General features: G+C 40.9%; 1 protein-coding gene across 1 annotated transcript in view; it reads left to right on the plus strand.

Moving 5' to 3' along the window:
• Positions 1–13,740, plus strand: part of SLC25A26 (solute carrier family 25 member 26) — a 122,257-nt gene that overhangs the window by 93,926 nt on the left and 14,591 nt on the right. The window contains exons 6-7 of the mRNA XM_075183400.1: positions 3,045–3,089; positions 12,971–13,040. Coding sequence (XP_075039501.1) covers positions 3,045–3,089; positions 12,971–13,040 — 115 coding nt within the window. The remainder of the gene's footprint in view (positions 1–3,044; positions 3,090–12,970; positions 13,041–13,740) is intronic.

A 13,740-nucleotide genomic window follows, 5' to 3' on the forward strand; every position in this document is an offset into this window, starting at 1 on the left:
ACTATCAGGACAGGGCAAGACAGTGGTTGATTTAAGTGACATTATATTGAAACATGGCTTTCGTTGAAAGCAGAACATATTTTGCATGGCTCTTTTTGATGTGCATGAGAGGCATTTATTTTGGCTGGTATCATCCATATGACTAAACTTCTATCCAGCTCAATCCTCTGGCTGCCATCCTGGCCTGTCACAGGCTGTTTACAGAAGCGCAGGAGGCGCTGATTGACCGTATCATGGCGTGTCATCTCCTGCATCTGTATGATTGTGCGCCTGCAAAGGAGTATATAGAAGGTCTAGTGAGGGCCTTAGTAATCCTGGGTATAGCCTCATTAGTTCTCTTTCATACAGATGCAGGAGGTGGTGATGAGGTTATTCAGTGACCTTTATCTGTGCATCTCCAGCTTCACTTAGCAGCACGCCAGTTGCAGACAGTGGAAGTCGAGTCCAAAAATTATTTTATTTCAGTGTTTTGTATTTTAATAATAAATTATAAGTCTTGTCCCACACCACTTGCCCCCTAGAGCATGATGCCTGAAGTACTTACCCCACCTCATGGCAGGAACACAATGGGAGATCCACACAAAATTTATAATTTTTACAATATTTAAATTAGGTGGATTTTAAAAAGGTTGTGAAAGTTTGAAAAGTATTAATGAATAAGGGGGAAGTGTTTGTAGGTAGTACTGAGTTAGGACAAGACCGTAGGCTGTACTATGTTAGGGTGTGATTGCAGGTGGTACTGAGTTAGGACAAGATAGTAGGCGGTACTATGTTGGGGTGTGATTGTAGGTGGTACCATGTTAGGGCAGGTTGTAGGTGGTATTGCGTTAGCGCGAGGTTGTAGGAGGTACCAGATTAGGGTGAGGTTGTAGGCAGTACCACGTTAGGGCGGGTTGAAGGCGGTACCGCAATAGTGCGAGGATGTAGGCGGTACCGCATTAGGGCGAGGTTATAGGCGGTACCGCGTTAGGGCGAGGTTGTAGGCAATGCTGTGGTATGACATTTTCAGTTCTCCAAGAAATTCCCTCTCCCTCTTGCTTAAGTTTATTTGGCTTTGTTCAAAACACCCCAGGGCAAATGAATTAGGCAAGGAGCGCACATTTATCTTTTACGTGAGTCTATAAATCTACATAACATATTATAAATAAATACTATACTACATGAATAATAAGATCCATAAAAGACCAGTATCATGAGCCACTGTAATCCAGGTTCATTTTCATGGTAATCTGAATGATTGTAGTAATATTATTATTATTATTATTATTATTATTATTTTGCTCTTATTTCAGATGAATGTATTTTCCTTACATATACTGTACAACATGTCACTATGACGTATGTTGTGCAGAGAACGTTTCCCTGTCTATTACCATATGCCGTTGAGTAGGGAGCACCATCCCGCCATACAACAGCTCTGCATACTTATTAGAGTGTGGCGTAGATGACCGGTTTAGACAGCTATAAAACTACCGCCCCCATCATACAATGTCATGTCCTTTATTTCTACAATGACTTTAGAGCTACATCCAAGGTTAACTTCGATGGTCAAGAAAATAGGCAGCAGAGTGTTTTTAAGGCTATACTTTGCATTTGGATTACACACGCCTCGATCCATAGGACAGAATAGAGACTGTTTATGCTATGTTTATTTATTTCCTTTTTTATTTTCTATTTATTGCTTTTTTTTTTTTTTTTTTGTTACCAAAAACCTTTTTTTCCCAGTACAAATAATAGACTGAATAAGTTGGACAAAAGAAGACAATTACTAATATATGGCAGCGTAGACTTTAGATCAATCATCATCAGCTATTGATATTGGTTTAAGTCAGAGTATTTCTGCTGGAACAACTTTTGAAAAAATAATCTCTCAGTATCTGACCTGTATACTTTCACCACAACAGAACTATCTACTGCCGATGAGCAGTCATTTTAGGATTGTATATTGTTACATCAAGTTCTCACAGTTCTACGTTTCATCATTATTGTAGCGTGAGATTTGTGTCGTATTTGTCGCTACTTGCAAGCAGAGGAATGAATATCTGGGTTCTGAATTGCATTGAAAACTTGCATCTGCAAAATACATTGGTACAGTGTGTGGGGGGGGGTGTCTACCATAAAATCGAGACTGGAGCCAGCAGACAGGCTGACTCTGGTTGCATTAGGTTGAACGTGTAAAACAGTCAACACAGAAAGTTATCCGTGCTCGGACAGAGAGAAAGGAAATAGACACCCACCAGCACCACCAGAGTTAAGACAAGATAAAAGACCTAATGTTCCATTGTCCCGCTGAACGGGGGAACATTTGTACAGCAATATAATAATACTTGGCGTTGTAACGGTCCCATGCCTTTACAAAGCTGTTTTCCAAATATTTGCCACTGGATGATTATTTTAGAACTAAAGACACTTTTATGTGTTGTGTTTAATAACCTATTTCAGGCCACCCAAGGTTAGGATGTGCTAGCAACTGAGCGAAAACTCTAGAATCCGGTGTTTATTCATTGGCTGTAAGTACAACACGAGTAGGTGCGCTGCCTACGTCACACTGGTGTGTTTAGAGTTTCAAATTTGTTTACGGAGTAAAGCTCTTACCAGCCTATCTTTCCGTCTCGCGTCTGCACCTTCTTCAACCTTGTATGTACTTGTTCTGTTTTTATGTACGGTTTGTTTTTGTATGATTTGTTATAGCGACTGTCCAGCGCTGCGGAGTTTAGTGGCGCCTCACAAATAAACGATGGTTGTAGGATAGGAATGAAAATTAAGTTTTGTAATAAACTTTTCTTTTTGCTCTCAAAAGCTACAATGGGCAAGATGTTATTACAGATAGGTGTACTTTTTTTTATTAAATGTATTGTGTTTAGTTATTACTGAGATAAAGGATAATGTGCGGTATATTTGAAGGTCAGAGGACCGTCCGTTTGGCCCCTGAAATGTTTGGTAAATGTTGGTAAAATTCCGGACACCATAAGTACAGGTAAAAAGTTTTGTTCAGTTATTACTCCGCAAACTTCCTCACCGACTGTTTTTTGTTTTTTTTCTAGATTCCTTTTTCACTGGTTCAGTTTCCACTCTGGGAGTTTTTAAAGGTGAGTAAGAGACAGCATTTGGACATAACTATAGACTGATATGTGCAGCTTCAAGATGTTTCGCTGAATGGTTCCGATTAGGTCATGCACATTTAATATAATCCTAAAATACGATTTTCTGCTTCATTGCGTTCATGTAAAACAACCTCCATGATTTTACTGACAATTATTTTGAATTAACTCTGGTATATTATGATGTCTTAATGATCAGACGAGTGGTAATATCACAGATGGGAGTTTCAGTGCATTGTATTACTTGGGTGTCCTTCAACTAAACTTCTCAAAAATCATAGGAGTGTCCATAAACCTGACCAATTGCAGGACAATGAGACTCAGAGGCGAAACTTCTGTATTATGTAATAATTGTAGTAGTTCTGTCAACTGTACTTTATCTGCCATCGTCCATGCATCCTTTGTAGGTGGTGAAACCCCAACTCTACTGCCTGCAAAGGTTCCAATCTGCATTTGATTTTCCATTTAGTTTTTCTTACCTCCCTAATGAGACAATAGAATGTAATTATTTGTTCTACTTTTCTAAAGATTAGTTAATAAGTAGAACTGGGAAGTTTTCTTTGGTGACTCAAGCAATGGTTTACCGTGGACCTCATCCTTTTCCGGCCCCGTTGTCACTTCTATGTAGCACGTGGACGTCCACAAGACTTTACATGTGTTTACTTATTGTAGGAGAACTTTTTTTGTGGGCCCTGTTGTATGCATAAGGTAAATGTCGAGGAGTGAAACAAGTAATGGGAAACAGAAGCAAGAGATATACTTATAGCTGGCACACATTGCCTGGCACATAGCGAAGAACAGTCCTCTCCATAGTATAGTTTTTATGCAGAACATGTGTCTTTGTATATGTGTATATAAATATATATATATGTGTGTGTGTATGTATAGATAGATATATGAATAGATAGATATCTGTGTATATGTATTTATCATATCGGTTGAAAAGTTCAAATCAGCACAGTGGCCTAGTGGTTAGCACTTCTGCCTTACAGCACTGGGGTCGTGAGTTTAATTCCCGACCATGGTCTTATCTGTGTGGAGTTTGTATGTTCTCCCCGTGTTTACGTTGGTTTCCTCCAGGTGCTCCGGTTTCCTCCCACATTCCAAAAACATACTGGTAGGTTAATTGGCTGCTATCAAAATTGACCCGAGTCTGTGTATATATGTTAGGGAATTTAGACTGTAAGCCCCAATGGGGCAGGGACTGATGCGAGTGAGTTCTATGTACAGCGCTGCGGATTTAGTGGCGCTATATAAATATATGGTGATGATGATGGATGACAAATGCAGGACAGATTGTAGATGGCTAAAGAGGTACAGAACTCCAAGGTCTTTTCACAGAGAGAACGGAACTGTTGGGTGTTAATAAATTCTCTAGTTACAAAGTCCATGATCAATATTACCAGACATCAAGTGAAACAGGATTAAATGCCCGAACCAGAGTGATTGTGAGGTGACGTGCTGGCCCACGAACCAGGATATATCCTACCAAGAAAACAAACAGATGTGATACAAATTAACAAGACCAAAAAAAACGATGACAAAAAGTGTGAATAAAAATGCATATGTGGTAAACCCAATATTGTAACAAGAACTAGCAGCAAGACATTGATCGCTTATGTCCTATAGCCCAAAATAATAGATTTTAGAGCAAAAACCTGGAAAAGCAGGAAGCAAATAAAAAAAGAGACCGGACACAGAAGATATTTGGTTATTGGTTCATCAGCGTTTACCATAGTGAAGATTTAGGATGTCGACAGGATACAAAGTACCTTGCGATTGAAGTATCACCATGTCCTGATCCAATTCAGATTAGTGTAAATTTGCGATTTGACATATGATCCCTAAAAGTTGTAGTAGTCTCTCCAAAATAAAACAATTGCAGGGACAAACAACATAGAAAATCACAAAGATAACATCTTAATCATTTCAAGGGTTTGCGTGTAGAGCTTACAGGTAATGTTAGACGACCAACGGCCATAAGCAATCGATGGTATTGGAAATGTATCAAATCGAGGAATAGAAAAAGTTGATTTATCACAGTGTTAGATCTAGTTAGTCAGTCTGAGTAAACTGTAGCACTGTTCAGATAAGTACACAGGTCACATGTAGCCCCTCTGTTGAACCTGTTCTGCCAAAGCCGGACCAGAGTCGATCCTAATGATCCAAAGCATTTGAGCATATCGGACAATGCGGGTGAAAACTGATCTTATGTAGAAATTAATTTTTATCCGTAGGTTACAGTAAGTTGTGGTACCACGAAAGAGGTTACGACCAAAGATCCCCAAATCGGGAAAATTGATGACATGTCTATCCTCATGACGCATCAAACAGATAGCAGAAGTAACCAACCTTTTGTGAGAGTCCTTGAGCTATACCATATCACAAATAGGTCATTCATGAATCAAAGGACTTCCAAAGACGAACATAATCTATGGGTTAAATATGGGTTTCTTCAAATTGAGCCCTATATAGATTGAAAACAGTGGTGCTAGAGGCGAGCCCATCCTAACAAGTATTTTAAATAAAATCCATTTTCCAACCTGAAATACTTAAAGTAGAGACACAAACATAACACTATTAAAACTCAACAAGTGTGTGTCATCCTTGTACGAGTGGAAAAACTCTTACACCACCAGGAGACTATGGTCTAAGGGAAAAAAAACGTGTAAAATTAACCAACGTCAAGTGAGGCCAAGGGTCCATAATTTGGCAAAGGATGAAAGCTCGATAAATGGCTCAAAGGACAGGTGTATCTTGATAAAAGATCTTTGCGATTGCCTAATGGCTCAAGTTGGAGTCCTTATTTTTTCGGCTAAGTATATAATACTGGTAGCTCAGGTGAAGGCTTATTCAAGACTTCATAAGTGATCTTATTGATCCAGGGCCTCTTTTAACAATGCTCATAAATGACTCTGAAAATTGAATTGAAGGTCGGATAAAACGAGACACTCTCAGCAGGTCTTAGCAGGCAGACAGATCCCCTACTACAACTTTAGAATTTTTTTTTAAGTGGTGTAAGTGGTGGTGTATACGGTGGTACGGCATACCGCCACTTCTCCTACAGCCTTCATTGTAACACTAGCAAATTTAATTCACTTGCTTTCCCATTAAATTTTCCACACCGCCGCTTCTAAATTTCCACTTTGACCACTGGCTGGATCATTTTGAGCTTGATGTTGTGCTGTCGTAATGTTTGTGTTTATTTTGCGGTCACAAATGGGTTTGTAGATCAACAACTCACCCTAACCCAAAATTATATAATACATAAAGGGATCAAATAACAGATGGTATAAAGCAGGCCTGTCCAACCTGCGGCCCTCCAGATGTTGTGAAACTACAAGTCCCAGCATGCCCTTCCAGCTATCAACAGGTTGTCTACTGGCAAAGCATGCTGGGGCTTGTAGTTTCACAACATCTGGAGGGCCGCAGGTTGGACAGGCCTGGTATAAAGGTTAAAGTCCAAGAAAGAATTTCAATCTCATCCAATGAAAGAATTCTAGTCACTGAGATTTAACAAAGCGTTGTGAGGCTAACATGGGGATTTGGGGGGTCACCTTCCCCTATGCCTGGTGTGTGGTGACTTCTCTATCTATACCACTTAGTGATTGCCCTTGTCTATACCCCTTATTAAGAGGCTGATGTAGCTTCCTAGGGTACTGTTTCTAAGTATGATGAAAAAAGTACCGAAAAGTCAATTGTAGAAGGTTTCTGCTGCCTGGAACAACGTAATCTACTTCTACTGACAGAAGATCATCTGGAAGGTTTATCTGGGAGCCCTCAGCTATTCATATACACAATGCTCCATGTAATCCCGATTCACAATGTCTATTCTGGCTAGTTTGTACTGATGCAAATCTGCGCTGAATGTATCTCTAGCATCCTGTAATTTCTCCAACCAAGATGTCCCTTACATCGGCTGTAATGTATTCTTCTATTGGCTAATCTTATCACAAACTGGTCAAACGTATTTCACCTCGATAACCAAAAGCCTATGGCTGAGACTTCACTTATTCAATATGCAGCACCACTTGCTGTAAAAAGATGGATTGGAATGAGCAATCGTAGGTCTATTGGGATACGAAATCCTCATGGAGTATGCTCTTGATGCAAGTAACCCGAGAGGTCAGTCTCTCTTCAAGTTGAGCAGATGCAGTTTAGAACAAGATATCCATGGTGTATATAAGGAAGTATCAGTGTACTGTAGGGGTTTCTGTTCAGCCTATAAAGCTGTATATAAACTCACTGCAGCAATCAACACACTTAGGGGAGTTTTCAGATATTCAGAAGTTAATTCTAAGAAATGCTGCTTGCGTATCGCACAACAGTTTTTCTCTAGGCGGGATCCTGCCTCAAATACGGCCTTGTTATGAATACCCAATGGATAAAACATTGTCTCAGATGGCTGCCTTTTAAAGCCGTGTCTGCGTTGGTTTCCTCCGGGTGCTCCGGTTTCCTCCCACACTCCTACCTACTGGTAGGTTAATTGGCTGCTAACAAATGGACCCTAGTCTGTGTGTCTTTGTGTGTGTGTGTTAGGGAATTTAGACTGTAAGCCCCAATGGGGCAGGGACTGATGTGAGTGAGTTCTCTGTACAGCGCTGCGGAGTTTGTGGCGCTATATAAATAAATGGTGATGATGATCATTACCTTGCTGGTAAGAAACAAGCGCATTGTTGTGTGAGGTATCTTTGCTTAATTTAGAACAAGCAGTGTTTGGTCCAATTGGCTCGTTAGCCTCCGTTTGCTGTGCACGCAGCTGTCCTATGAAAGGCATGGGTTAATATTACTGGTTGTACAATAATCACTGCAATGTTGGTCATGTGGGAAATCCATATTAAAATATAGCGCATCCAGCAGAAAATAATACACTGTCCTCTGTCAGGTGTACAATGAGAACGTCATGTTTTGTGCTGTCGCAGTCAATTTGTCAATGCCATTAGTTCTTCCTCTAAAGAGATTTTCCCCAGAAACACAAGCTGTTAGCATAAGCATTTGTAAGTGGCCTTTGGGGAAAAGCTTCCCGTAGCCAAAAGCTTATCAAAGGCTTCCTCTGTGCTTGTCTTTAAATATAAGCAAAGAACTAGTCTATAGAACATCCTGCAGAATACAGTACACATATGGGAACGGGGAGAGCTTTCCTCCAACACTGTATTACTAATTACTGTATGTTTTATGGTTGGTTAATGTCAGCTAGCACACTGTCAAGTGGATCATTTATATTTAGTATAATTAAACTTGACCTGTCTTCCACGCACCGTGAAGGCAGCCAATTTGTGCGCTGAACCAATATTCAGTTTATGAAGTTACAAGGAATATAGAGGCAGCTGGTGCCTCATGCCTCGGTGATGTCTGTAGTTTATTTTAAAAAAAACAATATTTTTTCTTTTAAAAAAAAAACATTTGGAAGTAGTTAGGCCACAGAAAACCTATTCCTTTAAATGAACAGTCGGGAACTTTGATATTTAAACCTGATATCTGTCAAAAAAAAAAAAAGAAGGGATTAGCTTGTGCAAATGTCTAGCGTTTCTGAGTGACAATATTTAAAGGCGTTTACCTATAAACATACATGCCAACTCTCCCGGAAAGTCCGGGAGACTCCCGAAATTCGGGTCAGTCTCCTGGGCTCCCGGGCAAGCTGGCATTTCCCTCGCATCCCAATCACGCCATTTTGGAGGGCGGGAAGGGGCGGGACGAGGCCAATCTCGTCATTTTGGCCCCGCCCCCCGTGACGTAAATTACGGTCTCACGGGGGGGGGGGCCAAAATGACACGATTGGCCTCGTGCCGCCCCCTCCCGCCCTCCAGTCACGCCCCCTCTCCCAGAAACAAGTTTCCGGGAGTTGGTAAGTATGCCTATAAAATGCAGTTTACACATTAACATTTCTGGGCATTCTATTAAGTGAGTGTTTAACCACTTTTTTTAGTGGTTACTTATGTTTATTGGAGTAACAGCTCAACAATTTTCTTTTTACAGAATTATAAAGTTTGAAGGAAAAAAAAAAAAAGTTTGTCGATGAAATATTGAAGAAATACTTGAACTTCACCCATCACCGGCCTACGGTGGAGTCAATTATTTTGTCAGATGAATCTGTATTTATGATAGTGCCTCCTTACTGGTCACTGGGATTTGGTGACATTACCCTAGTAGGGCAATGTCTCCTAGGGTAGGCTGCATTCCCGTGAATGTTGGTACAAAATGGCTCCCTCGGTGATGCCACTCATTCATTGGTGAGCTACATTCACACAAAATATTTGTTCAGTCAAAAAAAAAATGGCTGCCCCCGTTGTGTTTCTGTACTAATCCCTGCAGTAAGATTGTGACAGGACAACACGTTTCTGGCTGTTTGCCTTCATTCAGCCAATAAATATTTGCAATGGTGGGGAAATGGCCACTAATTGGTAGTTAGGGACCATTCAGTTCATAGCTTTAATATTCTTCTTCCTTTCTGTCAGGTCTACAGTGCATACTTGCCTAGTCTCCTGGAATATCCATGGTGGCTCCCGAATTTCCAGCAGGCACCCTCTTGGATCCTGTGCGGAGGTGGAGCTAAATGATGTGATTTGCGTTATTAGGTCCTGCCCCCGCTGTGTGATGCTGTGAATGGCGGCATTACAGAGCAAGGGGCGGGGCCACAGTGGCGCGATCGTGTCACCGCGCCTGTTTCCACACTTGTCACCTGACCTTCCCTCCAGGATCTCCCAGTGGGCAAATTCTTAAAGTTGGCAAGCCTGCTACAGTGTAGACCAATGACTTCAATCCTGCATGCTTATTTGGCCATTGCTGAACATTGAAAATGTGAATTGCTCATTATAGTTGGTTATGGTCAGCCATTTTGCTTATGTCCAGAACCAGAGGTAATGTATTCTTTGCAGAATGCCATATAGACATGAAAAACTGTGAAACAACGTTTTTTTTTTTGTTAATATTGCTCACAGAGTGTGTCTTAGGGAATAAATATGTAAATGCTGGTGGGTCAAGGCTTATCCGGAGTGAACCTCGCACTGTTACATTTGACTAGAAAAGCTTGGTAACATCATGTAATTCAATAGAGTTTATTTTCCAGTATTTGAATCCTTGCTGCTAAAGAGATTTCTTCTAGAAATACACAGTGAATATTATAGTCTCTTACTGTCATCACTGCTGCCCTGCAATAATGTAATTATATAGTGAGGATTATAGTTCTATTACAATATCCGTATTTACCGCAATATAATAACTTTATTGAGAGAGAATACTGCACACTGGAGGGTGGAGGCCCTTGGTTCCATGTCATGTAGAGATTCCAGTCTAGTTTTGGTGCCTGGGGGCCAAAATGATGAATTGTCTTGCAGAGGAATTAAAACTATTTTTTTCTGCTTTAGTCTGGTTATCAGAATACATTTAACTATTTAATGTTCTCTTATTTTTTTTTTATGTGCATAATATCAACAGGCAGTGAACGTAGTCATTTTGTGAGCTGAAACAATGGGCCTGGTACTGTGTCGGAGGAACAGTATCAGTATCTCGTTGTGTAAGTGGTTTTTGTGGCCATGCTCAGTACAAATTTGTGGATTCTACATTATGCAAATGGATGTACATTCAACCCAGCGTCATTAATCCATACTTGCCAACTCTCCCGGAATGTCCGGGAGATTCCCGCATCTTGGGAGTGTCTCCCGGACTCCCGGGAGAGTATCTCCATAATTCTGCCCACTTCCTAGTGAAATTGGCAGAATTTGGTCCCAAATGCCGCGATTCTCTGTGAATCGCGGCATTTGGCCCCGCCCCGGTGTAAAATGACGCTTGCGTCATTACGTTACAGGGGGTGGGTCCAAAATGACGCGATTTTTGGTCTCACGCCCACCTCCCCCGGCAGGGGGAGGCATCAAGTTGGTAAATATGCATTAATCATACCCCTCAACTGTCCCGATTTTGGCAGGACATCCCGATTCCCGTTCCACAAAGGGGTCGGGCTTAATATGAAAATGGGTGGAGTTTGACAGAATATGTCCATTTGTGGGTGGAGTTTGGGTGGGACAGGACTGTGATTAATTTTTTCCTGTTTTTAGGATTCTATATGTTGGAATGTAGGCATAAACAGTTATACAAATGGCCTTATATACAAAACATAAAAATATGTTATGTCTAGTGGTCCTCTAACATCAGGCTGCCTTTCAAGCCGTGGTCCGCTTATTTTGTGCCAGTAATTAAGTCGGTTGACTTATCTTTAATGACCTATTTACTATGGTGAAGCAAGGACAGACAGACTGGTAATATGTTAGTATTAGTGGGACATTTCTACATCTTCCATTATAACGTTAATACTGTAAAATATCTCATACATTTTTTTTTTTTACTCCTTTATCCCATTCTACTATTTTGGGTTACAGAAAAAAAAAATTTAAGACGTCGTACAACTTACTTAGAGGGAGCTTAACTGGACCTCAAAAGAGGGGAAAAAAATCTATGCTGCCTCATTTTCAGGAAGTCTTCAATTTTGGAAAGGTAGCAGGAAACCAAGTTTAAATAAAAAAAATTTTTTTTTTAGGCTGGTTTTGTAGAGGAGTGGAAAAGTGTTTTTCACTCCAAAAAGACAGTTTCTTCCAGTAAGGTTCAGCACTTAAAATGCAAAGTCATAGCGACTCACCAAGTAGACTCTGGAGAGTAACCCTAGTTATTTTTGTAGAAAATATATTCCTATATTTCAAGAGCCGTAACAGAAATAAAAATGTTTATTTCAATTACATTTATCCAACTCTACGAACGCTTTGGACTTATTTTGGACAGTTCATGTATTCAAAAGCTTAACGCCATTGTTTTACTAATTGATTCCCTACCGACTGTGATCCACTTCCTTTCCCTTAAGGAAAGCCAGCTCCCGCTCAGTCTGTATGATGAGGGCTAAGGTGACAACCGAGAGATGCAGAGATGTGTAATCAATCATTACATAAAGCAAGGTGGGTGTATGAACATCAATTCATACAGAAGTGTGTTTGACACCATGATTTTCCTGCATCAATGTGACAGGAGCCTCACGGGCTATGCAAACACCCCCCCCAAAAAAAAAAGAAAAGTTTGGGCCTCCCCTGGTGTCATCACAAATTGAGGCAGGGCCATGATGAAGCAAATAGAGTCATCATGGAGGAAAGTGGGCTAATGCGGGAGGGTGGCCTTCTCTCCAACGTTTTGAAATATGCCTGAAATACGGGAGACCCTCAGACTTTCCGGGAGAGTAGGCAAGTATGCGGTGGACAGGTGACTGCCTCCCGCAAGATCAACAGGCGTGACCATATTGATAATCTGATTTGGCTGTGTGTGAACATTCTGGCAGAGTAGTTATGTAAAAATGTTCCTGTCATCTCCACACGGCGGAGGCGGCCATCTTGTGAGCTGAGGTAACCAGACCACCATGTGAAGAAATAGGCCACATTTCATGCTGTATGCTATAGATTGTAAGCTTGCGAACAGGGTTCTCTTACCTCTCTGTCTGTATGTATTGCCCAGTATTGTCTTATTAATGTTTATTCCCAATTGTAAAGCGCTACGGAATTTGCTGGCGCTATATAAATAAATGATGATGATGATATGCTAACATTAAAATGAGTTAACGTTTTACCACCTACTTAAATGTTACTGAAGTTTGCTTTTCATTTCAATGATAGGGTGTCAATCACAAGTCTTGATTGCTGACACATCATACTGGAAGTTGTAGTTCACCAACAGCTTGCGAGTCAGGGGGTTTCCCAAGGATCTTTTTCCGTGACCCCATTGCATCAATTCCCATCCTTGAACTCGAGCAGTTTGCATATGATGTAAAACATTCAATAACTTTTTTTTTTTTTTTTTCTTTTTTCTTCTTATTATTCCTCTTCTGTTTTTCATTCCAGGATCTCTGGTCATGGAGGCAGAGCCGTGCGCTAGATTCTTGGCAGTCTGCAGTCTGTGGAGCTTTTGCAGGTGCAAGGGATTATATGTTAAACTGAGGAAGAAGGGGGGAAAACACATGCGAGAGGGGAGGGTGAAAAACAAAAAAAAAGAAAAGCAAAACCATATTAACTTCATCTGTGCAGCATTCCTTGCAGTTTGTTTACAGCATAATCACTGCCGTTGTTGTTTAGTGTTACAGAGGTCACTCCTGAGAAGGGATAAGAATTAAAAAAAAAAAGGTGTACAAGGTTGAACGACAGCCAATTTGTTTTTGACAAATTTGCTTTTGGTTAAAATAGCAGAGGTGTCAATCATCCCGCCCTGCAATCTGCAGAGAGAGGGCCAGAGAGTGAAATCCTGTGAGAAGAGACAGTGGGGTTGGTGCAGCTGTCTGCCCCCAGCTCCTCTTCAGGGCTTTCTCAGACTCCTGCAGAAAGACCATGATTCACCGCCTGTGTGACAGGCCTGACAGGGCTGCAGATTAACTGGTGTCATGAGAGCAGGAGAAATGTGTTGTAAGCGCCTACGGGCTGAAAAGCCTCCTCAGCAGAAGCCATGGTGGACTCAACATCTGGGCAGTGAGCGAGGACTGTGTGAGAGCAACAAACATGAGATCATTGAGCAAAATAATTATATACTGCAAGGATTATTTAATGGCAGGGTGAAAATGTGTTGTGACAAAAGAAACCAAGTCTATATAAGCGTTCATTAGTGTAAATGGCACTTATAG

The sequence above is a fragment of the Mixophyes fleayi genome, chromosome 8 (assembly GCF_038048845.1).
Source record: "Mixophyes fleayi isolate aMixFle1 chromosome 8, aMixFle1.hap1, whole genome shotgun sequence".
NCBI lineage: Eukaryota > Metazoa > Chordata > Amphibia > Anura > Limnodynastidae > Mixophyes > Mixophyes fleayi.